This window comes from Oncorhynchus gorbuscha, linkage group LG19 (genome assembly GCF_021184085.1).
Source record: "Oncorhynchus gorbuscha isolate QuinsamMale2020 ecotype Even-year linkage group LG19, OgorEven_v1.0, whole genome shotgun sequence".
Taxonomy (NCBI): domain Eukaryota; kingdom Metazoa; phylum Chordata; class Actinopteri; order Salmoniformes; family Salmonidae; genus Oncorhynchus; species Oncorhynchus gorbuscha.
This window is the reverse complement of record NC_060191.1, coordinates 13,688,439-13,711,203: the sequence shown is the minus strand read 5'-3', so window position 1 is coordinate 13,711,203 and position 22,765 is coordinate 13,688,439. Positions and strand designations below refer to the sequence as shown.

The 22,765-nt window shown below is 43.4% G+C and overlaps 2 protein-coding genes across 3 annotated transcripts; both read left to right on the top strand.

Annotated features, from left to right (window-relative positions):
* Nucleotides 1–309: 309 nt before the first annotated feature.
* On the top strand, nt 310–2,367 carry LOC124005857 (gamma-glutamylcyclotransferase-like). The gene is made up of 4 exons (XM_046315483.1): nt 310–638; nt 847–998; nt 1,600–1,732; nt 1,963–2,367. The coding sequence occupies exons 1-4, from the start codon at nt 423–425 to the stop codon at nt 2,107–2,109; spliced, it is 648 nt and encodes a 215-aa protein (XP_046171439.1). The 5' UTR covers nt 310–422; the 3' UTR covers nt 2,110–2,367.
* An 11,370-nt stretch (nt 2,368–13,737) lies between these two features.
* On the top strand, nt 13,738–21,960 carry LOC124004653 (nucleotide-binding oligomerization domain-containing protein 1-like). 2 transcript variants are annotated; one of them, XM_046313321.1, is made up of 12 exons: nt 13,738–14,098; nt 14,325–14,552; nt 14,956–15,130; nt 15,324–17,145; nt 17,269–17,352; nt 17,463–17,546; nt 17,634–17,717; nt 17,791–17,874; nt 20,948–21,031; nt 21,144–21,227; nt 21,377–21,460; nt 21,673–21,960. In XM_046313321.1, the coding sequence occupies exons 2-12, from the start codon at nt 14,346–14,348 to the stop codon at nt 21,743–21,745; spliced, it is 2,865 nt and encodes a 954-aa protein (XP_046169277.1). In that variant the 5' UTR covers nt 13,738–14,098; nt 14,325–14,345; the 3' UTR covers nt 21,746–21,960. The 2 variants fall into 2 exon arrangements, with proteins under 2 accessions (XP_046169277.1, XP_046169278.1); XM_046313322.1 differs by having other exon boundaries at nt 14,228–14,552.
* Nucleotides 21,961–22,765: the final 805 nt, after the last annotated feature.

Here is a 22,765-nt window from a genome sequence, read left to right as displayed (position 1 = left end):
AATTAGTAATGTAAAGTACAGATACCTCCAAAAACGACTTAAGTAAAAATACTTTAAAGTACTACTTAAGTACTTTATACCACTGGGCTTCAAGTGGCACTATTAACAAACTAGTTTAAATTGCATTAATTTTTTTTTTTTTAACTCTCATTTCACCCAGAATGGATACTATGTTTTGTTGTGATAACTGAATCATGTTAGAAATGTAATGAAAAAGAATGATCATCTTATCAACTGAAGGGGACAGGGTGTTCTGTCTGTTTTGTCTGTTCATGCATGCCCCTCCTCGTTTAGCGCTCAGCCAATCAGCGCGCCGTCACGCTGAGGTACACTAGTCGAGCCCTTTCTCTAAAGACGGCAAGTAATAAAATAACAACATTACCAACTGGTTAACATACTCACCATCACAAAGCGGATAGACCATGTCATACCTTACTTACACGATTTTACTTGCACTGTTTCATCAACAAATTGCGTCAAAAGCGGTTCCTGCCACCGCTGAAAATAATGGAACAAGTGTTTCAAACTCATCCGTGTCTGACTACTTTATGTATTTCGCTTATGGAAGTAATCTGCTGAAGGAAAGACTGCAGCTGAAGAATCCATCCGCGGTTTTTGTTACAACTGGCAGTTTGAAGGTAGGCTTCAGTGCGTATGTTTTGTTGTGAAGATGCTGAGAAGTTGGCACCAAGCATTGTAGGTTGGCATCGGAGTTTTCATTTGCCATGATACGTGTGCAAGCTATTAATTATGCTGTTAGCAATGCTTTAACAAATAATTGTGATTAGGCTACGTACATGTGATTATGAAGTTACTGTGTATGCTTTTGAATATTCTACTTGACAGGATCATGTGATTCAATTTGGATACTGGAAGAAAGAGTTCAACAACACCAACTCTTGGCATGGTGGTGTTGCTACTATAGAAGAGTCCAAGGGAGATGTGGTCTGGGGAGTGGTCTGGAAGATGGACAAGGACAACCTCATCAGTTTAGACAAGTGGGTGGCTCATTTACAGTGTTATAGGCCTATCCCTATGAGGTGCGGTTTGTGAAGTTGAACAGCCCTGAATAGGAATTGTTGCTGAGATTATGTCCTAGGACCTGTAGTGGGATATTCCAAATGTACATATTTGCCCGGAAGGCTTAGTCAACGGAAATAAGACCCTGGTTCTCCTAGTTCTCTTCCCTCAAGCAGGTCCTAATACAATTCTGGTGCCAGTGGAAAAAGTGGTACAACTGATGTCTATGGCATTTATAGCCACTAGGCAAGGTAGGCAGGGTAGCCTAGTGGTTAGAGCGTTGGACTAGTAACCGGAAGGTTGCAAGTTCAGACCCCCGAGCTGACAAGGTACAAAATCTGTCGTTCTGCCCCTGAACAGGCAGTTAACCCACTGTTCCTAGGCCGTCATTGAAAATAAGAATTTGTTCTTAGCTGACTTGCCTAGTAAAATGAAGGTAAATTATTTTTTTTTTTTAATATATAGAACATTCTGGATTGTTTTACAGACTGTAGCGAATGGCATGAATTTGTAACTTCAATCAACAGTATCTCCAAAGGATGAACAACTTCTATCTGCTCTTAACTGTGTGTTCTCCAGGCAGGAAGGAGTGGGAATAGGATTCTACAGTCCACTAGACGTTACCATTAACACAGACGAGGGAGAGGTCCTCTGTCGCACCTACCAGATGAACAACTTCACAGTTCACCAGACCTCGCCTCCGTACAAACAGGTACGCTATATGTCTGTCTTTTGCTATAAAGCAGCCTAATCATACACAAATAATGATTATTTTGATAGCCAGTTTGAAGGATGCCTCCATTGGCCATATCCAAATGTACGAACAATGCATTTGTGTTATATTTAATGGGAAAATGTCGAAACGCAATACAGAAGTAGAATGTTTTATGCAAATACCCATGGGTCGTGTTATTAACAAAAGCAACTAACTTTGTCCTACAGGTTGTTTGTCTTGGAGCAAAACAAAACGGCTTACCTCTGGATTACATTAAGAAGCTGGAGGCAGTGGAAACCAATGGCTATAGCGGTCCGTCCATTTTAGATGACATCACCGCGTTGAAACCTGCTGATAAAGGAAAAAGCTTGTAGATGGTACCAGAGGAAAGAAGATGAAAGAGAAATCACTTAATGTAACAACCTTAGAGGGAAATTGACATAAGACTCAGTTGTCTAAGTTCAAATGTCCCTGTTGTACTTTTGTTGCAACAATCAGCTTAAGTAAAAATGCATTAGAGTAAATTTAAAAAAACTAAGTGGCACACTGGTATATATTCCCAAATGTTCTGTGTAAAATGTGAGCCAGTCATTTTAGATGTGATACCAAATAAATTGAAAAATGAATGACAATGTCTGGCATAGAATTTTATTTTACTAAAGTTTCTCTATTTTGCTTGGGAAGTGTGACAGACACACACACACACACACTCTCTCTCTCTCTCTCTCTCTCTCTCTCTCTCTCTCTCTCTCTCTCTCTCATTTATATATATATATATATACTTGATTGATTGGGTACAATGTCAGGGCCGGTTCCAGACACACAGTGCATTCAGAAAGTTTTCAGACCCCTTGACATTTTCCTAAATTAGTTGCTTTACAGCCTTACTCTAAAATATATATAGTTTTCCCCCCTTCAGCAATCTACACACAATAACCCATAATGACAAAGCAAAAAAGGTTTAGAATTTTTGCTAAATGTAAAAAATGAAATATCACATTTGCATAAGTATTCAGACCCTTCACTCAGTACTTAAGTTTTTAATTTTTATACATTTGAAAATATATAAAGAAATCTGTTTTTGCCTTGTCATTATGGGGTATTGTGTGTGTAGATTGATTAGGATTTTTTTTAATTTAGTCAATTTTTGAATAAGGCAGTAATGTAACAAAATGTGGAAAAAGTCAAGGGTTCTGAATACTTTCCAAATGCACGGTATTTAACCCCTTTGTTATGGCAAGCCTAAATAAGTTCAGGAGTAAAAATCTGCTCAACAAGTCACATAAATTGCATGGACAGACTGACTCTGTACCCCACATACAGATAATTGTAAGGTCCTCAGTCGAGCAGAGATTTTCAAACAGATTCAACCATAAAGACCAGGTAGGTTTTCTAATGCCTGGCAAAGAAGGGCACCTAGACATTGAGTATCCATTTGAGCATGGTAAAATGATTAATTACACTTTCGATGGTGTATCAATACACCCAGTCTCTACAAAGAAACAGGCATCCTTCCTAACTCAGTTGCCAGAGAGGAAGGAAACTGCTCAGTGATTTCACCATGAGGCCAATGGTGACTTTAAAACAGTTACAGAGTTTAATGGCTATGATAGGAAAAAACTGAGGATGGGATCAACAACATTGCAGTTACTCCACAATACTAACCTAAATGATAGTAAAAAGAAGTTAGCCTGTACAGAATAAAACAATATTCCAAAACATGCATCATGTTTTGCAACAAGGCACTAAAGTAATACTGCAAAAAATGTGGCAAATCATTTAACTTTTTTTCCTGAATACAAGGTGTTTGGTTTGGGGCAAATACAATACAACACATTACTGTGTACCACTGTCCATATTTTCAAGGATAGTGGTGGCTGCATCATGTTATGGGTATGCTTATAATCGTTAAGGACTGGGGATTCTTTCAGGACACAAAAAGTAATGTAATGGAGCTAACCACAGGCAAAATTCTAGAGGAAAACTGGGTTCAGTCAGCTTTCCACCAGACACTGTGAGATGAATTCACCTATCAGCAGGACAATAACCTAAAACAAAAGGCAAAATCTACACTGGAGTTACTTACCAAGAAGACAGTGAATGTTCCCGAGTGGCCGAGTTACAGTTTTGAAATCTAAAATCTTAAATCTACTTGAAAATCTAGCTTGAAGAATTTTGAAAAGAGTAAATTTGTAAATGTCAGACAATTCAGGTGTGGAAAGTTCTTAGAGATTACCCAGAAAGACAGCAGCTTAATCGCTGCCAAAGGTTCTTATACAAAAATTGACTAGGGGGTGTGAATACTTATGTAAATGAGATATTTCTGTATTTCATTCTCAAAAATTTGCCAACATTTCTCAAAACTTGTCTTAATTTTGTCATTATGGGGTATTGTGTGTAGATAGATGGGTGTATCATGACTCAGGATATGACCCAGATGCAGACACTGGAGGCGGATAGTATAGTTCTCAGATTATTTAGTAGAAACACAGGGCAGGCAAAGGGCAGGTCGAGGGCAGGCAGAGGTTCGTGATCAGGTCAAGGTCAGGCAGGTACAGGATGGCAGGCAGGCTCGGGTTCAGGGCAGGTAGTCAGGTCAGAACTGGGAAAAACTAGGAAACAGAACTAGAGCAACAGGAAGGTGGGAAAGAATGCTGGTAAGACCCGACAAGACAAGACGAACTGGCAACAGACAAACAAAGAACACAGGTATAAATACACAGGGGATAATGGGAAGATGGGTGACACCTGGAGGGGGGTGGGAACAAGCACAAAGACAGGTGAATAAGACCAGGGTGAGGGGGGAAAAAAAGAATCAATTTTGAATTCAGGCTGTAACACAACAAAATGTGAAATAAGTCAAGGGGTATGAAGGGACCATACATCACACATTAATGCCACAGGTCGGAAGTCTACAACAGTTCAATACAATGGAGGTGCCGAAGAGGATTTCCTTTTTGGTTGCTTGTAAATGTTTATTTAGATATTTTTAGGAAATGCATACCGGCGGTAATGGGAGAAAATGGATATAGTTGCTCAGTGAAACTCCAAATTTAGTGAGTAACAAAAGCACATGCCCGGAACACAGGGCATGTGCCAAGGGGCTCTGACCTCCATGGGGCCCACATTGATTTAGTTAGTTATTCTCACTCAGATATCCTTAACATGGCATAAGTCATTATAAAATTTGTAGAATTGCAGGAAATTAGCTTTAAAAATGAACTTTAAAGGGGTCCACACAGAATATGCAAACTATGCCGATAGAGTAGCGCAGTGTCGCAATGTCATTTTTCGTCAGAAAAGGGACGGCTCCTTGTAGTGCACTCCGACATTCGACATACTCCCGTGCCACATAAAAATAGTGTAATCATCCCTTCCGTAGCCATGAAGGTAGTGTTGTGTAGGAAATGAAGCTTGCCTGGTTCGTTGATCTTATATATAGACATAGAGAATAAAGTAGAGGGCGCGCGTCTATTAAAATAGCTTTTAATATAGGGTGCACACGTTTTGTTTTTAATGTACACGTTGCACACGTTTTGCTGAATCCCCTTCTAACGAAGGCTGTTCCAGATAATTTATTCATTGGAGCAACTGCGTAAAGGACGGATACCCTACAAACGTTAGATAATATTAACATATATTTACACTATATATACTATACATTTTAAATTATAAGAATACGTGCATTTGACATATTACCCCCCCAAAAAATTGTTTTGGTTTTTAAAAAACATATAACTCCTGTTTAATATTACAATAATATCAATAATATCCATACCATTCCCTGAAAATACTTAGTGCCGTCAAAAGCTCAATTAGGACGGATTCACAGATGTTTTTTCAGCTGTTCTGGGCTGCTGGCCTTGTCTGGAGTTGCGCTTTTGGTCGTTCATACAGAGTGGATCGGTTGTCACTCGCGCTGCGGTCGGGGCTCAAAGGAGAGATATTCTGTAAGGATCTTACAGAGTGGGGGTGACGTTTTTTCGGGTGGCATCCCTTAAGCAAAAAAAAGACCATATAGTAACCCTGAATGTTTAGAGACTCCAAAACCACTGTCATGTTTTGTCTTATATTGTCTTGTCATTATGCTTTCCCTTCTGTTCGTTTCCCCCTGCTGGTCTTATTAGGTTCGTTCTCTTTTTCTATCCCTCTCTCTCCCCCTCCCTCTCTCTCCTCTCTCTATCGTTCCGTTCCTGCTCCCAGCTGTTCCTCATTCTCCTACTCACTCATTTAGTCTTTTCACACCTGTCCCCTATCTTGTCCTCTGATTAGAGTCCCTATTTCTCCCCTTGTTTTCCGTTTCTGTCCTGTCGGATCCTTGTATGATGTTCGCTGTGCTGTGTCCTTGTCTCGCCCTGTCGTGTCTTGTCTCCTTCAGATGCTGCGTGTGAGCAGGTGTCTGAGTCTGCTACGGTCGGTGCCTTCCCGAGGCAACCTGCAGTCAATGGTCGAGTCTCCAGTCTGTCCTCGTCACTACGAGTGGATTTAATTTTTTTCATGTTTTGTTTTCTGCCTTGATTGTCCAGGAGTATTGCTTTTATCCTTTACTGGAATAAAGACTCTGTTTTCGCCAAGTCGCTTTTGGGTCCTCATTCACCTGCATAACAACCACAGGTTCTATTCTGTCTGCCTGTATTTCCTTTTGATTTCCTACATCATATAATTGTATGGAATTGATTAGAATGTATACAATCATAATCAATAAATGTGTACTCCTAGTCAGAATTACGGTAAAACAAACATGTCTTTATGGTATTTTAAACACAGACTGTCTGAGCTTGGTGCCGACCTGACTAGAGATTTGGGAGAGAACGGGGAGTACGCCAAGGACAAGGTCACTATCTCTGTCGGCTGGGTAGTGAGACAGATAGTGTGTGCGTAGCAGGACATGTGTGTGCGTCTGTTTGTGTGCATGTGTGTGTGTGTGTGTGTGTGTGTGTGTGTGTGTGTGTGTGTGTGTGTGTGTGTGTGTGTGTGTGTGTGTGTGTGTGTGTGTGTGTGTGTGTGTGTGTGTGTGTGTGTGTGTGAGAGAAGTCAGTATAAAATGAATTGATTTGTATTCTTGCCTTCAGAACATCCCGTGAATAAACCTTTTTGACTATTTAGCTGGGCCTCCATCTGTTTCATCCGACCAGGATCTTACACATTCTGGTTTGCAGAATTCTACTACCCGGAAGTAGTTATTCTACTTCCGGGTTGGAGCGAGCGGTCGCATCAGCACTTCGGTCCGCAGGTAGTATAACTTTTCATTACATTTCATTACATTTCATTATAGTACAATGGTTTGATTTGTCTAATCTTAGCAATTTCTTCTTAGCTAGCTACATAGCCGTCTTTGTATCAAAGATAATTGCGTAATTATCGTATTTCGTCGTCCTAACGTAGTCTACACTGCTATCTGCCCAGCAGCTAGCCAGCTAGCAAACGTCCACCGTCTACCGAATAGCAGCACTGTAGAAACTATTACACTCAACTGAACGACTTGATTAGTGTAGTGTTAGCTAGCTACATAGTTGTCTTTGCTGTCTTCGTATCCAAGATAATTGTGTAGTTTAGAGTGTGTAGTCTTAGAGTGATTATCTTAATTTACGGAGGTTAGCTAGCCAGCTATTTGTCATCCTTAACGTAGGAGACACTGCTAGCTAGCCAACAGCTAGCCAACGTCTACTGAATAGAACTCCCGCACTAAACAACCCGGTCGCATTCCGCTTCGCTCCACAGGTAGTATCACATTTTCATTTCATTTCATTACAGTACAACGGTTTGATTTGTTTGATCGTAGCTAGCTACATAGCCGTCTTTGTATCAAAGATAATTGTGTAGTCTAGAGCGATTTTCTAGGTTAGCTAGCCAGCTATTGTCGTTCTTTTAACGCAACGTAACGTAATCAACACTGCTAGCTAGCCAGCTAGCCCCCGAATAGCAGCACTGTAGAAACTATTACACTCAACGGAACGACTTGATTAGTGTAGTGTCAACAACGCAGCCACTGCCAGCTAGCCTACAAAGTCAACAACGCAGCCACTGCCAGCTAGCCTACTTCAGCAGTACTGTATCATTTTAATCATTTTAGTCAATAAGATTCTTGCTACGTAAGCTTAACTTTCTGAACATTCGAGACGTGTAGTCCACTTGTCATTCCAATCTCCTTTGCATTAGCGTAGCCTCTTCTGTAGCCTGTCAACTATGTGTCTGTCTATCCCTGTTCTCTCCTCTCTGCACAGACCATACAAACGCTCCACACCGCGTGGCCACGGCCACCCTAATCTGGTGGTCCCAGCGCGCACGACCCACGTGGAGTTCCAGGTCTCCGGTAGCCTCTGGAACTGCCAATCTGCGGCCAACAATGCAGAGTTCATCTCAGCCTATGCCTCCCTCCAGTCCCTCGACTTCTTGGCACTGACGGAAACATGGATCACCACAGATAACACTGCTACTCCTACTGCTCTCTCTTCGTCCGCCCACGTGTTCTCGCACACCCCGAGAGCTTCTGGTCAGCGGGGTGGTGGCACCGGGATCCTCATCTCTCCCAAGTGGTCATTCTCTCTTTCTCCCCTTACCCATCTGTCTATCGCCTCCTTTGAATTCCATGCTGTCACAGTTACCAGCCCTTTCAAGCTTAACATCCTTATCATTTATCGCCCTCCAGGTTCCCTCGGAGAGTTCATCAATGAGCTTAATGCCTTGATAAGCTCCTTTCCTGAGGACGGCTCACCTCTCACAGTTCTGGGCGACTTTAACCTCCCCACGTCTACCTTTGACTCATTCCTCTCTGCCTCCTTCTTTCCACTCCACTCATCTCCTCTTTTGACCTCACCCTCTCACCTTCCCCCCCTACTCACAAGGCAGGCAATACGCTCGACCTCATCTTTACTAGATGCTGTTCTTCCACTAACCTCATTGCAACTCCCCTCCAAGTCTCCGACCACTACCTTGTATCCTTTTCCCTCTCACTCTCATCCAACACTTCCCACACTGCCCCTACTCGGATGGTATCGCGCCGTCCCAACCTTCGCTCTCTCTCCCCCGCTACTCTCTCCTCTTCCATCCTATCATCTCTTCCCTCTGCTCAAACCTTCTCCAACCTATCTCCTGATTCTGCCTCCTCAACCCTCCTCTCCTCCCTTTCTGCATCCTTTGACTCTCTATGTCCCCTATCCTCCAGGCCGGCTCGGTCCTCCCCTCCCGCTCCGTGGCTCGACGACTCATTGCGAGCTCACAGAACAGGGCTCCGGGCAGCCGAGCGGAAATGGAGGAAAACTCGCCTCCCTGCGGACCTGCCATCCTTTCACTCCCTCCTCTCTACATTTTCCTCCTCTGTCTCTGCTGCTAAGGCCACTTTCTACCACTCTAAATTCCAAGCATCTGCCTCTAACCCTAGGAAGCTCTTTGCCACCTTCTCCTCCCTCCTGAATCCTCCTCCCCCTCCCCCCTCCTCCCTCTCTGCAGATGACTTCGTCAACCATTTTGAAAAGAAGGTCGACGACATCCGATCCTCGTTTGCTAAGTCAAACGACATCGCTGGTTCTGCTCACACTGCCCTACCCTGTGCTCTGACCTCTTTCTCCCCTCTCTCTCCAGATGAAATCTCGCGTCTTGTGACGGCCGGCCGCCCAACAACCTGCCCGCTTGACCCTATCCCCTCCTCTCTTCTCCAGACCATTTCCGGAGACCTTCTCCCTTACCTCACCTCGCTCATCAACTCATCCCTGACCGCTGGCTACGTCCCTTCCGTCTTCAAGAGAACGAGAGTTGCACCCCTTCTGAAAAAACTTTACTCGATCCCTCCGATGTCAACAACTACAGACCAGTATCCCTTCTTTCTTTTCTCTCCAAAACTCTTGAACGTGCCGTCCTTGGCCAGCTCTCCCGCTATCTCTCTCAGAATGACCTTCTTGATCCAAATCAGTCAGGTTTCAAGACTAGTCATTCAACTGAGACTTCTCTTCTCTGTATCACGGAGGCGCTCCGCACTGCTAAAGCTAACTCTCTCTCCTCTGCTCTCATCGATCTGCCTTCGATACTGTGAACCTTCAGATCCTCCTCTCCACCCTCTCCGAGTTGGGCATCTCCGGCGCGGCCCACGCTTGGATTGCGTCCTACCTGACAGGTCGCTCCTACCAGGTGGCGTGGCGAGAATCTGTCTCCTCACCACGCGCTCTCACCACTGGTGTCCCCCAGGGCTCTGTTTTAGGCCCTCTCCTATTCTCGCTATACACCAAGTCACTTGGCTCTGTCATAACCTCACATGGTCTCTCCTATCATTGCTATGCAGACGACACACAATTAATCTTCTCCTTTCCCCCTTCTGATGACCAGGTGGCGAATCGCATCTCTGCATGTCTGGCAGACATATCAGTGTGGATGACGGATCACCACCTCAAGCTGAACCTCGGCAAGACGGAGCTGCTCTTCCTCCCGGGGAAGGACTGCCCGTTCCATGATCTCGCCATCACAGTTGACAACTCCATTGTGTCCTCCTCCCAGAGCGCTAAGAACCTTGGCGTGATCCTGGACAACACCCTGTCGTTCTCAACTAACATCAAGGCGGTGGCCCGTTCCTGTAGGTTCATGCTCTACAACATCCGCAGAGTACGACCCTGCCTCACACAGGAAGCGGCGCAGGTCCTAATCCAGGCACTTGTCATCTCCCGTCTGGATTACTGCAACTCGCTGTTGGCTGGGCTCCCTGCCTGTGCCATTAAACCCCTACAACTCATCCAGAACGCCGCAGCCCGTCTGGTGTTCAACCTTCCCAAGTTCTCTCACGTCATCCCACCCCTCTCCTTCCGGAGACACCTGAAACCCCACCTCTTTAAGGAATACCTAGGATAGGATAAAGTAATCATTCTCACCCCCCCCCTCAAAAGATTTAGATGCACTATTGTAAAGTGGCTGTTCCACTGGATGTCATAAGGTGAATGCACCAATTTGTAAGTCGCTCTGGATAAGAGCGTCTGCTAAATGACTTAAATGTAATGTTAAATGCAGACTGAGAGTAATATAATTAAATTGGGTGATGTACCTGGAGAACATAATTCTCTTATCACCGATATAAATTTAGAGACCTGGGTGGGGGGGTCGTTTGTATATGGGCTGATTAGAAATAACATCTATTTTAAACCGTAGGAGGTTGTCTAGACAAGATATATTCTGCCGGGGTTGTTTGACTTTTTAGCCCCCCACGTCCTTGGGGGTGAGATAAATACGTATTTGAAAGGCATGTGAGTTAATGAATCGAAAGTGCCCATTTTAAGAGACGCACATCCAATTCTAAACAGCCTCACATACCTTTTTGGTTTCAAACGCCCCAAAAGACAGGTGTCTTTTATACTGATAACAAGTTCAAACAGGTGCCATTAATACAGGTAACGAGTGGAGGACAGAGGAGCCTCTTAAAGAAGAAGTTATAGGTCTGTGAGAGCCAGAAATCTTGCTTGTTCGTAGGGGACCAAATACTTATTTTCCACCATAATTTGCAAATAAATTCATTAAAAATCCTACAATGTGATTTTCTGGATTTATTTTTCTCATTTTGTCTGTCATAGTTGAAGTGTACCTATGATGAAAACTACAGGCCTCTCTCATCTTTTTAAGTGGGAGAACTTGCACAATTGGTGACTGACTAAATACTTTTTTGCCCCATTGTACCTATTTAAAACCATTTATTTAATTCATAATGTTTAGTACAGACGTCTTTAAAACATCTTATAATGAATCCAAAACAATTTTACTGTGCAATATTGAAACATGCATGTATGTTTTAATTATAAACATTGGTTGTACAACAGTTATACATCATTACCAGACAGTACTAAACTTTCAATAACCTTTAATGTTTATAACAAACCGTTGTAGGAAAGACTGTATTCCTATAAAATAAGACATTGCATTTCTCCGCGACAGAGTGGACGAAAAGAAAAAACAAGAGATTCCCCTTCGCTAAAGGTGAGATACCGCTTTAAAACCATTTCATTCTAAATCTTTAGTACAGACCTTTTAAAACAGGCAATAATTACTTAAACATTTTTACTATTCCTTTATTACAGATAAAGGGGCAGGTTATTCCGGCTATATGTTTATACTGCCATCAGTTTCCAATTCACCATCGTCAAGACAGACTCTCTTCGTCGCAGGATATCCCACACACGCTCCGTCAAGGCTCCGTATGTTTTCACTCCAGGGATAGATCAAACGTCTGGCATGTAGACGCTGGGTATGTCTTAAGGATAGAAGCGGCCAGTAATTGTACACGATTTTGGAAAAGACTGTCCAGTTTATTCATCCAGGTTATGAATATAGGGTAATCAATCCATTTAAAGCTAAACACTGGCATAAAAAAGTTTACATCCTTGCAGGCTTTGGAAAATACATATGAATTGACAGACTTCGTCGCATTTGTACTATCAAATTGTTCACATGCTAAAATTGTCACTTTGGAGTCAGGGCTATACGCCATTGAAGAGATCCTTATGGCTTTCAAATCACTGCGCCCGTACACAAGCTCTTCCAATGCAAAGCCAGGCATATTTGTACCACTCAGGGCCTGTTCAATTTGACAGAGCGCTAGCCTTATCTTAAGCCATTCTCTCATACGCAGCGCAGGAGAAGAACTCCCAGGTTTTGCATGATAAAGGGGTTTGGGACTGCTGTCTGTGAAAATCTTAACAGTAGAATCCTCAGTTGTAATATGTAAGCCATATGTCCATCACTCGTATCCAAAACTCCTTTAAAACATTCAGGGGCTTCATATAAAACGTCTTCGATGCTTTTATCATTGGGTCCGTGACAAGAGAGGCATAGCACCCTGAGAATTTGCCTAGGAGACATCATTTTCTGTTAAATGTTCTGGGTTTTATTTTTAAAATCTTGTTTAGTGTTCACCGGACATTCCTGTTTCATAGACAACAACCCTAAGGGCAATAAAATATGGTGGGTGTGGGGCCATCCTCTTTGAAATATTCAAACACATCCCACCCAGTTCAACCAGGTCCCTACACATCAATCATCATGACAACTTCAAAGGAATAGATGCAATATAGATATAAAATAACAAGCACACTGTAACATGTGACAACAGGATGCACTTATATGGCCATAATCACGTGACTCCTTCCCTCCAGGAGGTCCTGACAGGATGCCCATATTTGGGCATGTTCGCGTCACCCGGACATAGGGTCATAAATCAGACGTTTGACGTGCGCCGTCTACTTTATTCTCTCTCTATAGACTATTAATAGGCAATGCATCAAAGTAGCCTATTTTGCATTGATAGGCAAATATATTCTCAGTGATTGTTCAAACAATAAACCAAACATTGCAGCCTTATTTGAATTCCCCCCAAAATATATTTTGTTTAGAAGTAATAACTACTGATTCCAGGCTACTGGTAAAAACAGCTGTGAGATACAGTATGTGCTTTTTTCTCCCTAACCAAAACACGTGGTTCTATTTTTAGCTGATATGGGAATGAATACACAAGCAGCATTTCAAACTGGGATAATGTTTTAGGTTACACTGGCAAATATAAGAACATTTCCCTGGTATATTTTGCTATTATAAATCGGATTATTTCACATGGAGATATGGGAAGCTAAAAAGACTGGCTAGTATTCTATGTTTTTAGCCAGCTAGCTACTACTAGCAAGGGAAGGCAACTTCATGTTTTCACAAAATGAAAAGATAAAAATAAAATACTTTTCTATTGCCCCCTTGTGAAAGGGAGTGGAACCGGTGAGGATATAATTTTACCAAAAGGAGTTGACTACTCTAAAAATTCCACTCTGCCCACGTGCACGCAAGCACGTAGATCAGTGGAGTGGAGCTTGTAGGAACCTTAAAAATGTCTCTCCACAGTGAAGAGCGGGCCCCTAAAAATGTTTACCGCCAGCTCGGGTTCCCCCAACCAAATCTTGCTTAGGGCCCCCAAAAGGCTAGTGCCGGGTCCTGTATAATGTGTTTGCTATTATGCTTTGCTCCTGTTGTGGCAAGAGGCAGATAACACAGCATGCCAAAAGCACAGTTACACAATCCGAGGTGAAATTACAAGCATCCCAGGCTGTTTTGGGTTTCACTTCCTCATGGAAAGACCCGATAACGAGCCAGTACAGTGTTCAGTGTTTTTCCTCTCTTCAGAAAACTGTTTGAGACAAGACTAGATCACTCTTCTAACAGTCCGAGAGACATGTTCGGTTAATATCCTGGTCTTAGAGAAAAGTTTAATTAATATCCTGTTGTACGCTATTTTCAACAGTTTCATAAGCAATAGGAGTTTGTTTTAATGGAGAGCTGTGGTTCCCAAGTTTTTCCACAGCGCTTTAGGAGAGTGCCCATAAGAACAATGTAATCAACACGTTTTTGAAGGTAGGCTAAATGTTCCAGCCCATATTATACTGTATGTGATTCTGTACATTACACATTCACATGTCTTTTATCCATTTTGTTGGATCCATAATTCTCTCCTAATTGATGATTCTCTGTTATTTGCTACAGGAGATAAATATGCACACAGGAGACAATTGTGAAATCTCTGCTTTATCTTCATGAAATGAAACCATTCCGCTATTGAATTCCCCCTACTCTCTTCCAGTAAAAGCTGAAGTCCAGCTGCATGCATATTATGGGCTCCAGTGCCGAAAAAGTCTGTGCTGGACTAATGGGCCATGTGTCCACTGTCCAACTGTTCACCTTGCACCGTGAGCTACTGGTCTCCCAGGTGAAGAGCACGCAGTGCATTCTGGATAACCTCCTACAAAGTGGCTTTCTGTGTTTTGAGGATACAGAAATCATCCAGCGCTCAGCCACCAAGACAGACCAGGTAATTTACCATAGGAGGGTTTCAGAGAGGAGACATGTCCATTTGGACAACACACATTAAATGACAAAGTACCCATCACAAAGACATGCTCTTGTATTCACAAATAGCTTACTAGGCCCAAACTAAAATGGACTAATTGATTTTAAGATGAGAAAATATAAAGACAAGACTTGATTTTGCAATACAATGGCATTTGGTATGTTGCCAGAATATTATCTGTGAAAAATCCTGTTTGGCCACATTAGTCAAAATGTGGGAAGTAATATTAATTAAATATGAATCACTGGTAAGTAAATATGATTGCCATTGTGCAGGTGTGTAAAAGGGGGGAACTGTTAGCTGTCAAATTATTATTGAATCACTGTAAAGTAAATATTATTTACTTATGATTGACATGGCGCAGGTGCGTAAAATGCTGGAATTGGTCCAAAGCAAAGGGGAGCAGGCATGTGAATACTTCCTATATATTCTCTACAAAGTTTATGATGCATACATAGACCTCCAACCATGGCTTAAAGAGATCAACTACCAGCCACCAGACTTCATACGGGACATACCAGTGAAGAACACGGACCCTAGTAAGTATGTCAGTAAACTGTATGGTGCTGCACTTCATATGTGTTATTGGAATTGTACTTAACAATAAAAAATACAGTGCATTGAAAATGTAAGCTATTAGAGAATCACGGGGGAAACTACTGTATATTTTGGCTGAATATCAGCAATTGAGAATGAGACTCCAGTTTATTCTCCCTACCCCCCTCCTCTCAGTTAGTAGGTACTGTGAGAAGCTGAGGCACGAGCTGGGCCGAGACACATTCTTCATTGCATCCTACGCCCAGCAAGAAGAAACCCTGCTGGAGGAGCTCTATACAGACACCCTGATGGAGCTCCTGAATGACCGCAATGAGAGCCTGGGCCACCTGGAGGGTCTGGAGCAGCTCCTGGGAGAACAGGGTGTCTTTAACCCACAGGCAGAGACGGTGCTCATCACGGGGGACGCTGGGGTGGGCAAGTCCATCCTCCTCCAGAAGCTCCAGAGGCTGTGGTCCAATAGGGAGCTGGAACAGACAGACGCCATGTTCTTCTTCAAGTTCCGCTGTAGGATGTTCAGCACATTCAAGGAGACAGACGAGATCTCACTCAGGGACCTGCTTTTCAAATACAACTGCTACCCCGACCAAGATGCAGACAATGAGGTGTTTAGCTACATCGTCCGCTTCCCCGAAAAGGTTCTCTTTACATTTGACGGCTATGATGAGATCCAGGCTGATCTGGACCTGGAGAACATGCCTGAGGTGGTTTCTCCAGAGGAGAAGATTCACCCTCTTCTGGTGCTCATTAACCTGCTCTGTGGGAAGCTGCTCAGTGGTTCCCGGAAGGTCCTCACGGCTCGGACAGGCACCGAGGTCCAGAGCAGGGTGATCCGGAAGAGGGTGGCACTGCGTGGGTTCTCTCCGGCCCACCTTCAAACCTACACCAACCTACACTTCAAAGAGCAGGAGCACAGGGACCTGGTCTCAGTCCAGCTGGATGCCAGCCCCGACCTCTGTGGCCTCTGCTCCATCCCCCTCTTCTGCTGGATCGTCTTCAAGAGCTTTAAACACCTGCACTCAGTCTACGATGACTTTGAGTTGCCAGAGGCTTGCGTGACCCTCACTAACATATTCCTTCTTCTTTCTGAAGTCTTCTTCAGCCGGGGGGCTGCTCCCCCACCGGGCCTCCTGACGAGAAACACCAGGTGCCCCGCTGATACCTTCAGGGCAGGGTTGAGGCCACTGACAGCCTTCTCGAAGCTGGCTCTGCTGGGCACGGAGAGAGGAGGCTTTGTGTTCGACCAGGAGGAGGTGACCTCCTGTGGCCTGAATGAGGAGGACTTTCAGGTGGGTTTCCTCCGATCGGTCAGCCGCTACGATGCCTGTGGAAACCCTTCTACCTTTGAGTTCTTTCATCTCACCCTACAGTCCTTCTTGGCTGCATTCTCCCTGGTTCTGGATGAACAGGCCAGCGTCGGCAACATCCTCAAGTTCTTCACTGAGTGCAGCAGGAGGGACAACACATCTTGTTTATCATATGTCTTCCCCTGCATCGGTGGCTCCTCCAAACCCAGGGGAAAGGACCCGTTCAAGACCAACGAGCATCTCCAGTACGCCAACCTCTTCCTGTGTGGACTGCTGTCTAAGGCCAATGCCGGCCTGCTGGAGCACATGGTTCCTCCATCGCTACTGAAGAGAAAGCGGGCGGTCCTCAAGTCCTACCTGTTCACCAGCGTGAGGTCCCACCTCCACGGTCTGCCACTCCACAGCACAGAGCAGGAGGGCAGCAAGGTGCATGTCCTGCCCAACTTCCTGTGGATGCTGCGCTGCATTTTCGAGACAGGAAGTAAAGAGGTGGCCCAGCTGACTGCGAAGGGAATCACAGCTGACTACATCAAGCTGGGCTACTGTAATGTGTCCTCTGGCGACTGCAGTGCCCTCAACTTTGTGCTGCAGCACCGGCGGAAGAGGCTAGGGGTGGACATGGACAACAACAACATCAGTGACTATGGGGTCAAGCAGCTTAGGCCTTCATTCAGTAAGATGACCGTGGTGAGGTGAGGAATTAGGAATATATGCAGATGGAAACACTATGTACTTTATGCCACTATTTAAAAAAAGGCTATCAGCACTCACAAATAAAGTATAGCTTTTCAGCTAAATTCGTTTCTCCATTTCAGGTTATGTGTCAATCAGATCTCAGACAGCAGCATTGAAGTACTGGCTGAGGAGCTTATCAAATACAGAGTGGTGGAGGTTCTGGGGTGAGTCAGTGTCTATCAGGGTCAACTTGCCTGTCGAACTTTAGTACTGTATTATGCTGTATGACAAATTCATATGATGTGACTGTATTTCTGTTGTCTTGATTTTGCAGACTTTACAATAATCTCATTACTGACATCGGAGCCAAGCTAATTGCTCATATCATTGAGGAATGTCCTAAGTTAAGAGTCGTCAAGTATGTACATCAGTATGTCCAATCAATTATATAATTACTTGTGTATGAATTAAAATGTTTATTTTTGGCACTTTGATTTGTTCAAAGGGTTGGCAGCAACAAGTTCACCAGTGTGGGTGGCAGGTATCTGGCCAGTGCCATTCAGAAGAGCACATCTATCTTTGACGTGGGGTAAGTGCACTATTACAATATTTTTTTAATTTAATTAACACAGTGCATGGGATGGATTGTTCCTGTTTTTCAGAATGTGGGAGAACAGCATTGGTGATGAAGGAGCAAGAGCATTCACAGAGGCCCTGAGGAATCACCCAAGTCTTACCAACCTCTGGTGAGATAGATGGCAAGATATCTCATTATTGTTTTTATTTAACTGAGTATTTGGCACAGTAACCACATTCCCATCCACAGTTTTTATGCGGGTAAAGTCATACCGTATAAAAACAATCATGACAGCTGTGATGGAAACAGGACGTTTTGGGTCAACTTTATAAATGCAGAGACATCATTGGTTTGTTGGACATTGTGGGATCTTTTAGTGTCGGTAAAATTAATAATGCATGAAGTAGCTGTTTAAACGCCACAAATATTTATATAATAACCATCATATCGAAGTAACTTGGAGTGGTGTTTTGATATGGTAAGTGGTCCTCCCACTACAACTTGGGAGACCATGCAGTGTACTAGGCTACTGATGAAATACTGTAAGTATCTTGAACTTCACAGGGTGCTGAAAGTGAACAGTGATGAGCTAGATGCTCCTTTCCAATAAATATTGTCTTATTCTGGTAACATGATGATCGATGCTTGACTGCCGTTTGACAAATAGAAACATCCCTAATAATCTCATCATCTAGACTAGTCTACCTTTACTGTATCTGAGAACTGATGCTAGACTGCACTTGCCAAGACTAGATTGGGCTATTTAATGCAACAGCTTTTGTGATCGGTATATTCAAATTTTATTTGGTACATGAAAACGTAGCAAAAAAATAACATTTTGTGTGCGCTGTCAACTTGCATTAATTTTTATCCACAACAAGTCCATTTGGTGGAAACCTAGCACTTTTGGGAAAATATTTTCTTTTTAGGATATTCACATGCACATTTTGTGCCAATTGAATGGAAACCTAGCGAGTGGCACTAATTGTGCCATGCCATTCTCAGTTATCCCAGACCTGTGGTTCATGACAGTTTATGTCAGTAATGAGGTTGTAGAACCCATTGGTGCATAATTTTACTAACGGACACTTAAGTGATGACGCGTGAGAAGCCGGTGCTTGGAGGATATATTGGCACGGCTGTTAGGCGGGAGAAGAATTCGAGGGGCAAACCGTGCGAATATCAAATCAAATGTACTTATACAGCCCTTCGTACATCAGCTGATATCTCAAAGTGCTGTACAAAAACCCAGCCTAAAACACGAAACAGCAAGCAATGCAGGTGTAGAAGCACAGTGGCTAGGAAAAACTCCCTAGAAAGGCCAAAACCTAGGAAGAAACCTAGAGAGGAACCAGGCTATGTGGTGTGGCCAGTCCTCTTCTGGATGTGCCGGGTGGAGATAACAGATCATGGCCAAGATGTTCAAATGTTCATAAATGACCAGCATGTTCAAATAATAATAATCACAGGCATAACAGTTGAAACTGGAGCAGCAGCACGGCCAGGTGGACTGGGGACAACAAGGAGTCATCATGCCCGGTATTCCTGAGGCATGGTCCTAGGGCTCAGGTCCTCAGAGAGAGAAAGAAAGAATTAGAGAGAGCATACTTAAATTCACACAGGACACCGGATAGGACAGGAGAAGTAATCCAGATATAACAAACTGACCCTAGCACCCCCGACACAAACTACTGCAGCATAAATACTGGAGGCTGAGACAGGAGGGGACAGGAGGGGTCAGGAGACGTTTGGAGAATATATCCTCTTCAAGGGCATTATCACTTTTATACAACTGGTTACCAACATATTCAAATAACGGTTGACATTTTCTTTAAACATGTTATTTTGATGAATTTATTCATATGTTTATTCATACTATTTCATCCTTCCACAAGATATAGTCCCGACACAAATCTGGGGTTGCTACCCAAGCCGGCTGGACATTTGTTCTATCGGTTTAGGTGCCAGACACACGACCCAGTCGTTCGTATCTATGGGCGCGACCCAGTCGTTCGTCCTAAATGTTCCATTTATGTTCCAATGTTCCGTTCTTATCCCTTGCTTGCTAGCTAGCCAACTATGGCTAACTTACAGTCAAGTGTAGACAAACAGTGTAGCCAGAACAACAACAAAGTAGCAGCATTAGCTTAAGCTGTTTTCTAGTGACATTTATTTGGGTACATCCATAATAATGGGTGTTAGCGGACCAAGTAATTTGGTTTCACTCTAAAGCGGAAAGGTGGAATAAACGAGTTAGGAGAAGGATTTCTTGATTGAACACAGTTCTCTATTGAGGGATTTCTGTCAGTACAAACACTCCAACACAATCAATGAGAATCTCCCAAGGATAAACATCTCCTTTAGATGAAACAGGAACATAAGAAGATTATCTTTAAACTATAACAAAAACCACAGGTTTGTCACCGTCTTAATGGTTCTTCTTGGATAGCTCCCCTCTCTTGGTGGCCATCCTCCAGAGATAGTTTATCTTCCCTCCTTGCTGGTTCCCTCCTCCCTCTTGTAGGGAAAAGATAATATGTCATTAGTACCGTCAGCTGTGCTTAATTGCCTCTGGTCACATTGACTCACATGCCTGGTTGGGCAACTATCCGTGAGCCCAGCCTGCCCTCTGGTGGTCCTTCCACATGAGCTAATGAGGCACGATTTCATCTGGCATAGAAAATGTGCTCACTACTCAGGACACTGTGGTTCAGAGGAGCTAGCCAACAACACAGCTAACACAATCACATCAAACTGAAGCTGGAAAGACTGCAAACTAGCTGCACTTTGTTTAGTTTTGACCTGTTTTCTAGGGATAGTTATTTGTATATATCCATAACAATTATGCTGATTCATGATTTCAAGATTTCGAATCCCGACACATTCAATACTATGGGACATGAAAGACTAACATTTAGTTAACAGAAATGTGAGATAATGTCAAGATGCTTTTTATGGTGGAGATCAAGTTTATATATTGTCTAGCTGGGCTGATGAGACAGTGGATTGCGCAGTCAATGGAACAGAGTAATTAGGCATTTTAATGTGATAGATTTAGCCGGTGGTAGCTTGTGGAATAGACACCGGCTGGAATGCGGGTTTTAACCAGCAGCATTCAGGATTAGACTCACCTGTTGTATAATCAGCTATACAGTATGGGTTATTGAACTCTTACTTTTAGATACACAGAGAAACTACAGTATCTGTTTTACACTATGTCACTCTGCTCTTCTCTCCCTCAGTCTCTCAGCCAATGGCATCACTTCAGAAGGTGGGCGGAGCTTGGCCAAAGCACTGAAAGACAATAGAGGGCTCCGAATTTTCTGGTAGGACTTGAATTAACCTTCATGTATGCCTGTCTCATGTTCACAAGACTTGAAAATGTGTATCTGTGTCTTGGAGTACAGTACAGTTTAAATGTGTGTTGTGGTGTTCTAGGTTGGTGCAAAACGAGTTGTCAGATGATGTAGCACCAGACATGGCAGAGCTGATCAGATCCAACACGGGTCTATCTCACCTCTGGTAAGGCAGGCCCCAGTCTCAACACACTCCCAACAACCAATAACGAAGTTTAGCCTCAGAATTAACCAGAAAGTGAACAAAGGTTATTTCTGAATGTGAGTAAAAGTTAGCTGGTTAACATAGCGATCCCTCTGGTCCATTTTGCGCAGGTTAATCAATAATCAGCTGACAGTGGATGGAATCAGACAGCTGTCAGAGGCTCTCTCCCACAACACATCACTTAAAGAGATCTGGTGAGTGTACGCAATGTTACACTCATGCTCGCTTAAAGGCACATTCCTCTATTTTAAACCAGGTTAATAGTATTTTATATATTAATATAGTATTTTATATATTAATAAATTGTTATTCCAAAACATCTTTCACCATTTCTACTTTGTCTGTGAGTCTTTGAATGCATTGCTGGTTCATGATTATCATGTGCTCTGTCATCACTCACCCACAGTTTGAAAGGAAACTGTCTTTCTGAAGAGGAAGAGAAGCTGTTTGAGGCTGAGGGAAGGCTACGCTTCCACTGAGGAGACAGAACTGAGCTGGAGCGTGTGTGTGTGTGTGTGTGTGTGTGTGTGCGCACATGTACATTGGTCTTAGAGGGTCTTTGTTTGTTTTGCACATACTACATTATACTACAATATTTTTACATACTGTATATGTACAGTGCATTTGGAAAGTATTCAGACCCCTTGACTTTTTACACATTTTGTTACTTTACAGCCTTATTCTAAAACTGATTAAATAGTCCCCCCCACCCCTCAATCTACACACAATACTCTATAATGATAAAGCAAAAACAGGTTTTTACAAAATGTACTCAGTACTTTGTTGAAGCACCTTTGGCAGCGATTACAGCCTCAAGTGTTCTTGGGTAGAACGTTACAAGATTGGCACACCTGTATTTGGAGAGATTCTCCCATTCTTCTCTGCAGATTCTTTCAAGCTCTGTCTGGTTGGATGGGGAGCGTCGCTGCACAGCTATTTTCAGGTCTCTCCAGAGATGTTCTGGAGCAAGTGTTCATCAAGGATCTCTCTGTACTTTGCTCCATTTGTCTTTCCCTCGATCCTGAATAGTCTCAGAGTCCCTGCTGCTGAAAAACATCCCCACATTATGATACTGCCACCACCATGCTTCACTGTAGGGATGGTGCCAGGTTTCCTCCAGACATGACGCTTGGCATTCAGGCCAAAGAGTTCAATTTTGGTTTCATCAGACCAGGGAATCTTGTTTCTCATGGTCTGAGAGTCCTTAAGGTGCCTTTTGGCAAACTCCAAGCGGGCTGTCATGTGCTTTTTTTCTGGAGAGTGGCTTCTGTCTGGCGACTCTAACATAAAGGCCTGATTGGTGGAGTGCTGCAGAGATGGTTGTCCTTCTGGAAGGTTCTCCCATCTCCACAGAGGAACTCTGGAGCTGATGTCAGAGGGACAATCAGGTTCTTGGTCACCTCCCTGACCAAGGCCCTTCTCCCCCGATTGCTCAGTTTGCCCAGGCAGCCAGCTCTAAGAAGAGTCTTGGTGGTTTCAAGCTTCTTCAATTTAAGAAT

Coding starts and splice junctions, on each gene's coding strand:
- LOC124005857 (XM_046315483.1), top strand. CDS start 423: ATGTCATACCTTACTTACACGATTTTACTTGCACTGTTTCATCAACAA. Junction 639..846: donor TTACAACTGGCAGTTTGAAG/GTAGGCTTCAGT, acceptor TCTACTTGACAG/GATCATGTGATTCAATTTGG. Junction 999..1,599: donor AACCTCATCAGTTTAGACAA/GTGGGTGGCTCA, acceptor TGTGTTCTCCAG/GCAGGAAGGAGTGGGAATAG.
- LOC124004653 (XM_046313321.1), top strand. CDS start 14,346: ATGCATATTATGGGCTCCAGTGCCGAAAAAGTCTGTGCTGGACTAATG. Junction 14,553..14,955: donor CAGCCACCAAGACAGACCAG/GTAATTTACCAT, acceptor GACATGGCGCAG/GTGCGTAAAATGCTGGAATT. Junction 17,353..17,462: donor AGAGTGGTGGAGGTTCTGGG/GTGAGTCAGTGT, acceptor TTGATTTTGCAG/ACTTTACAATAATCTCATTA.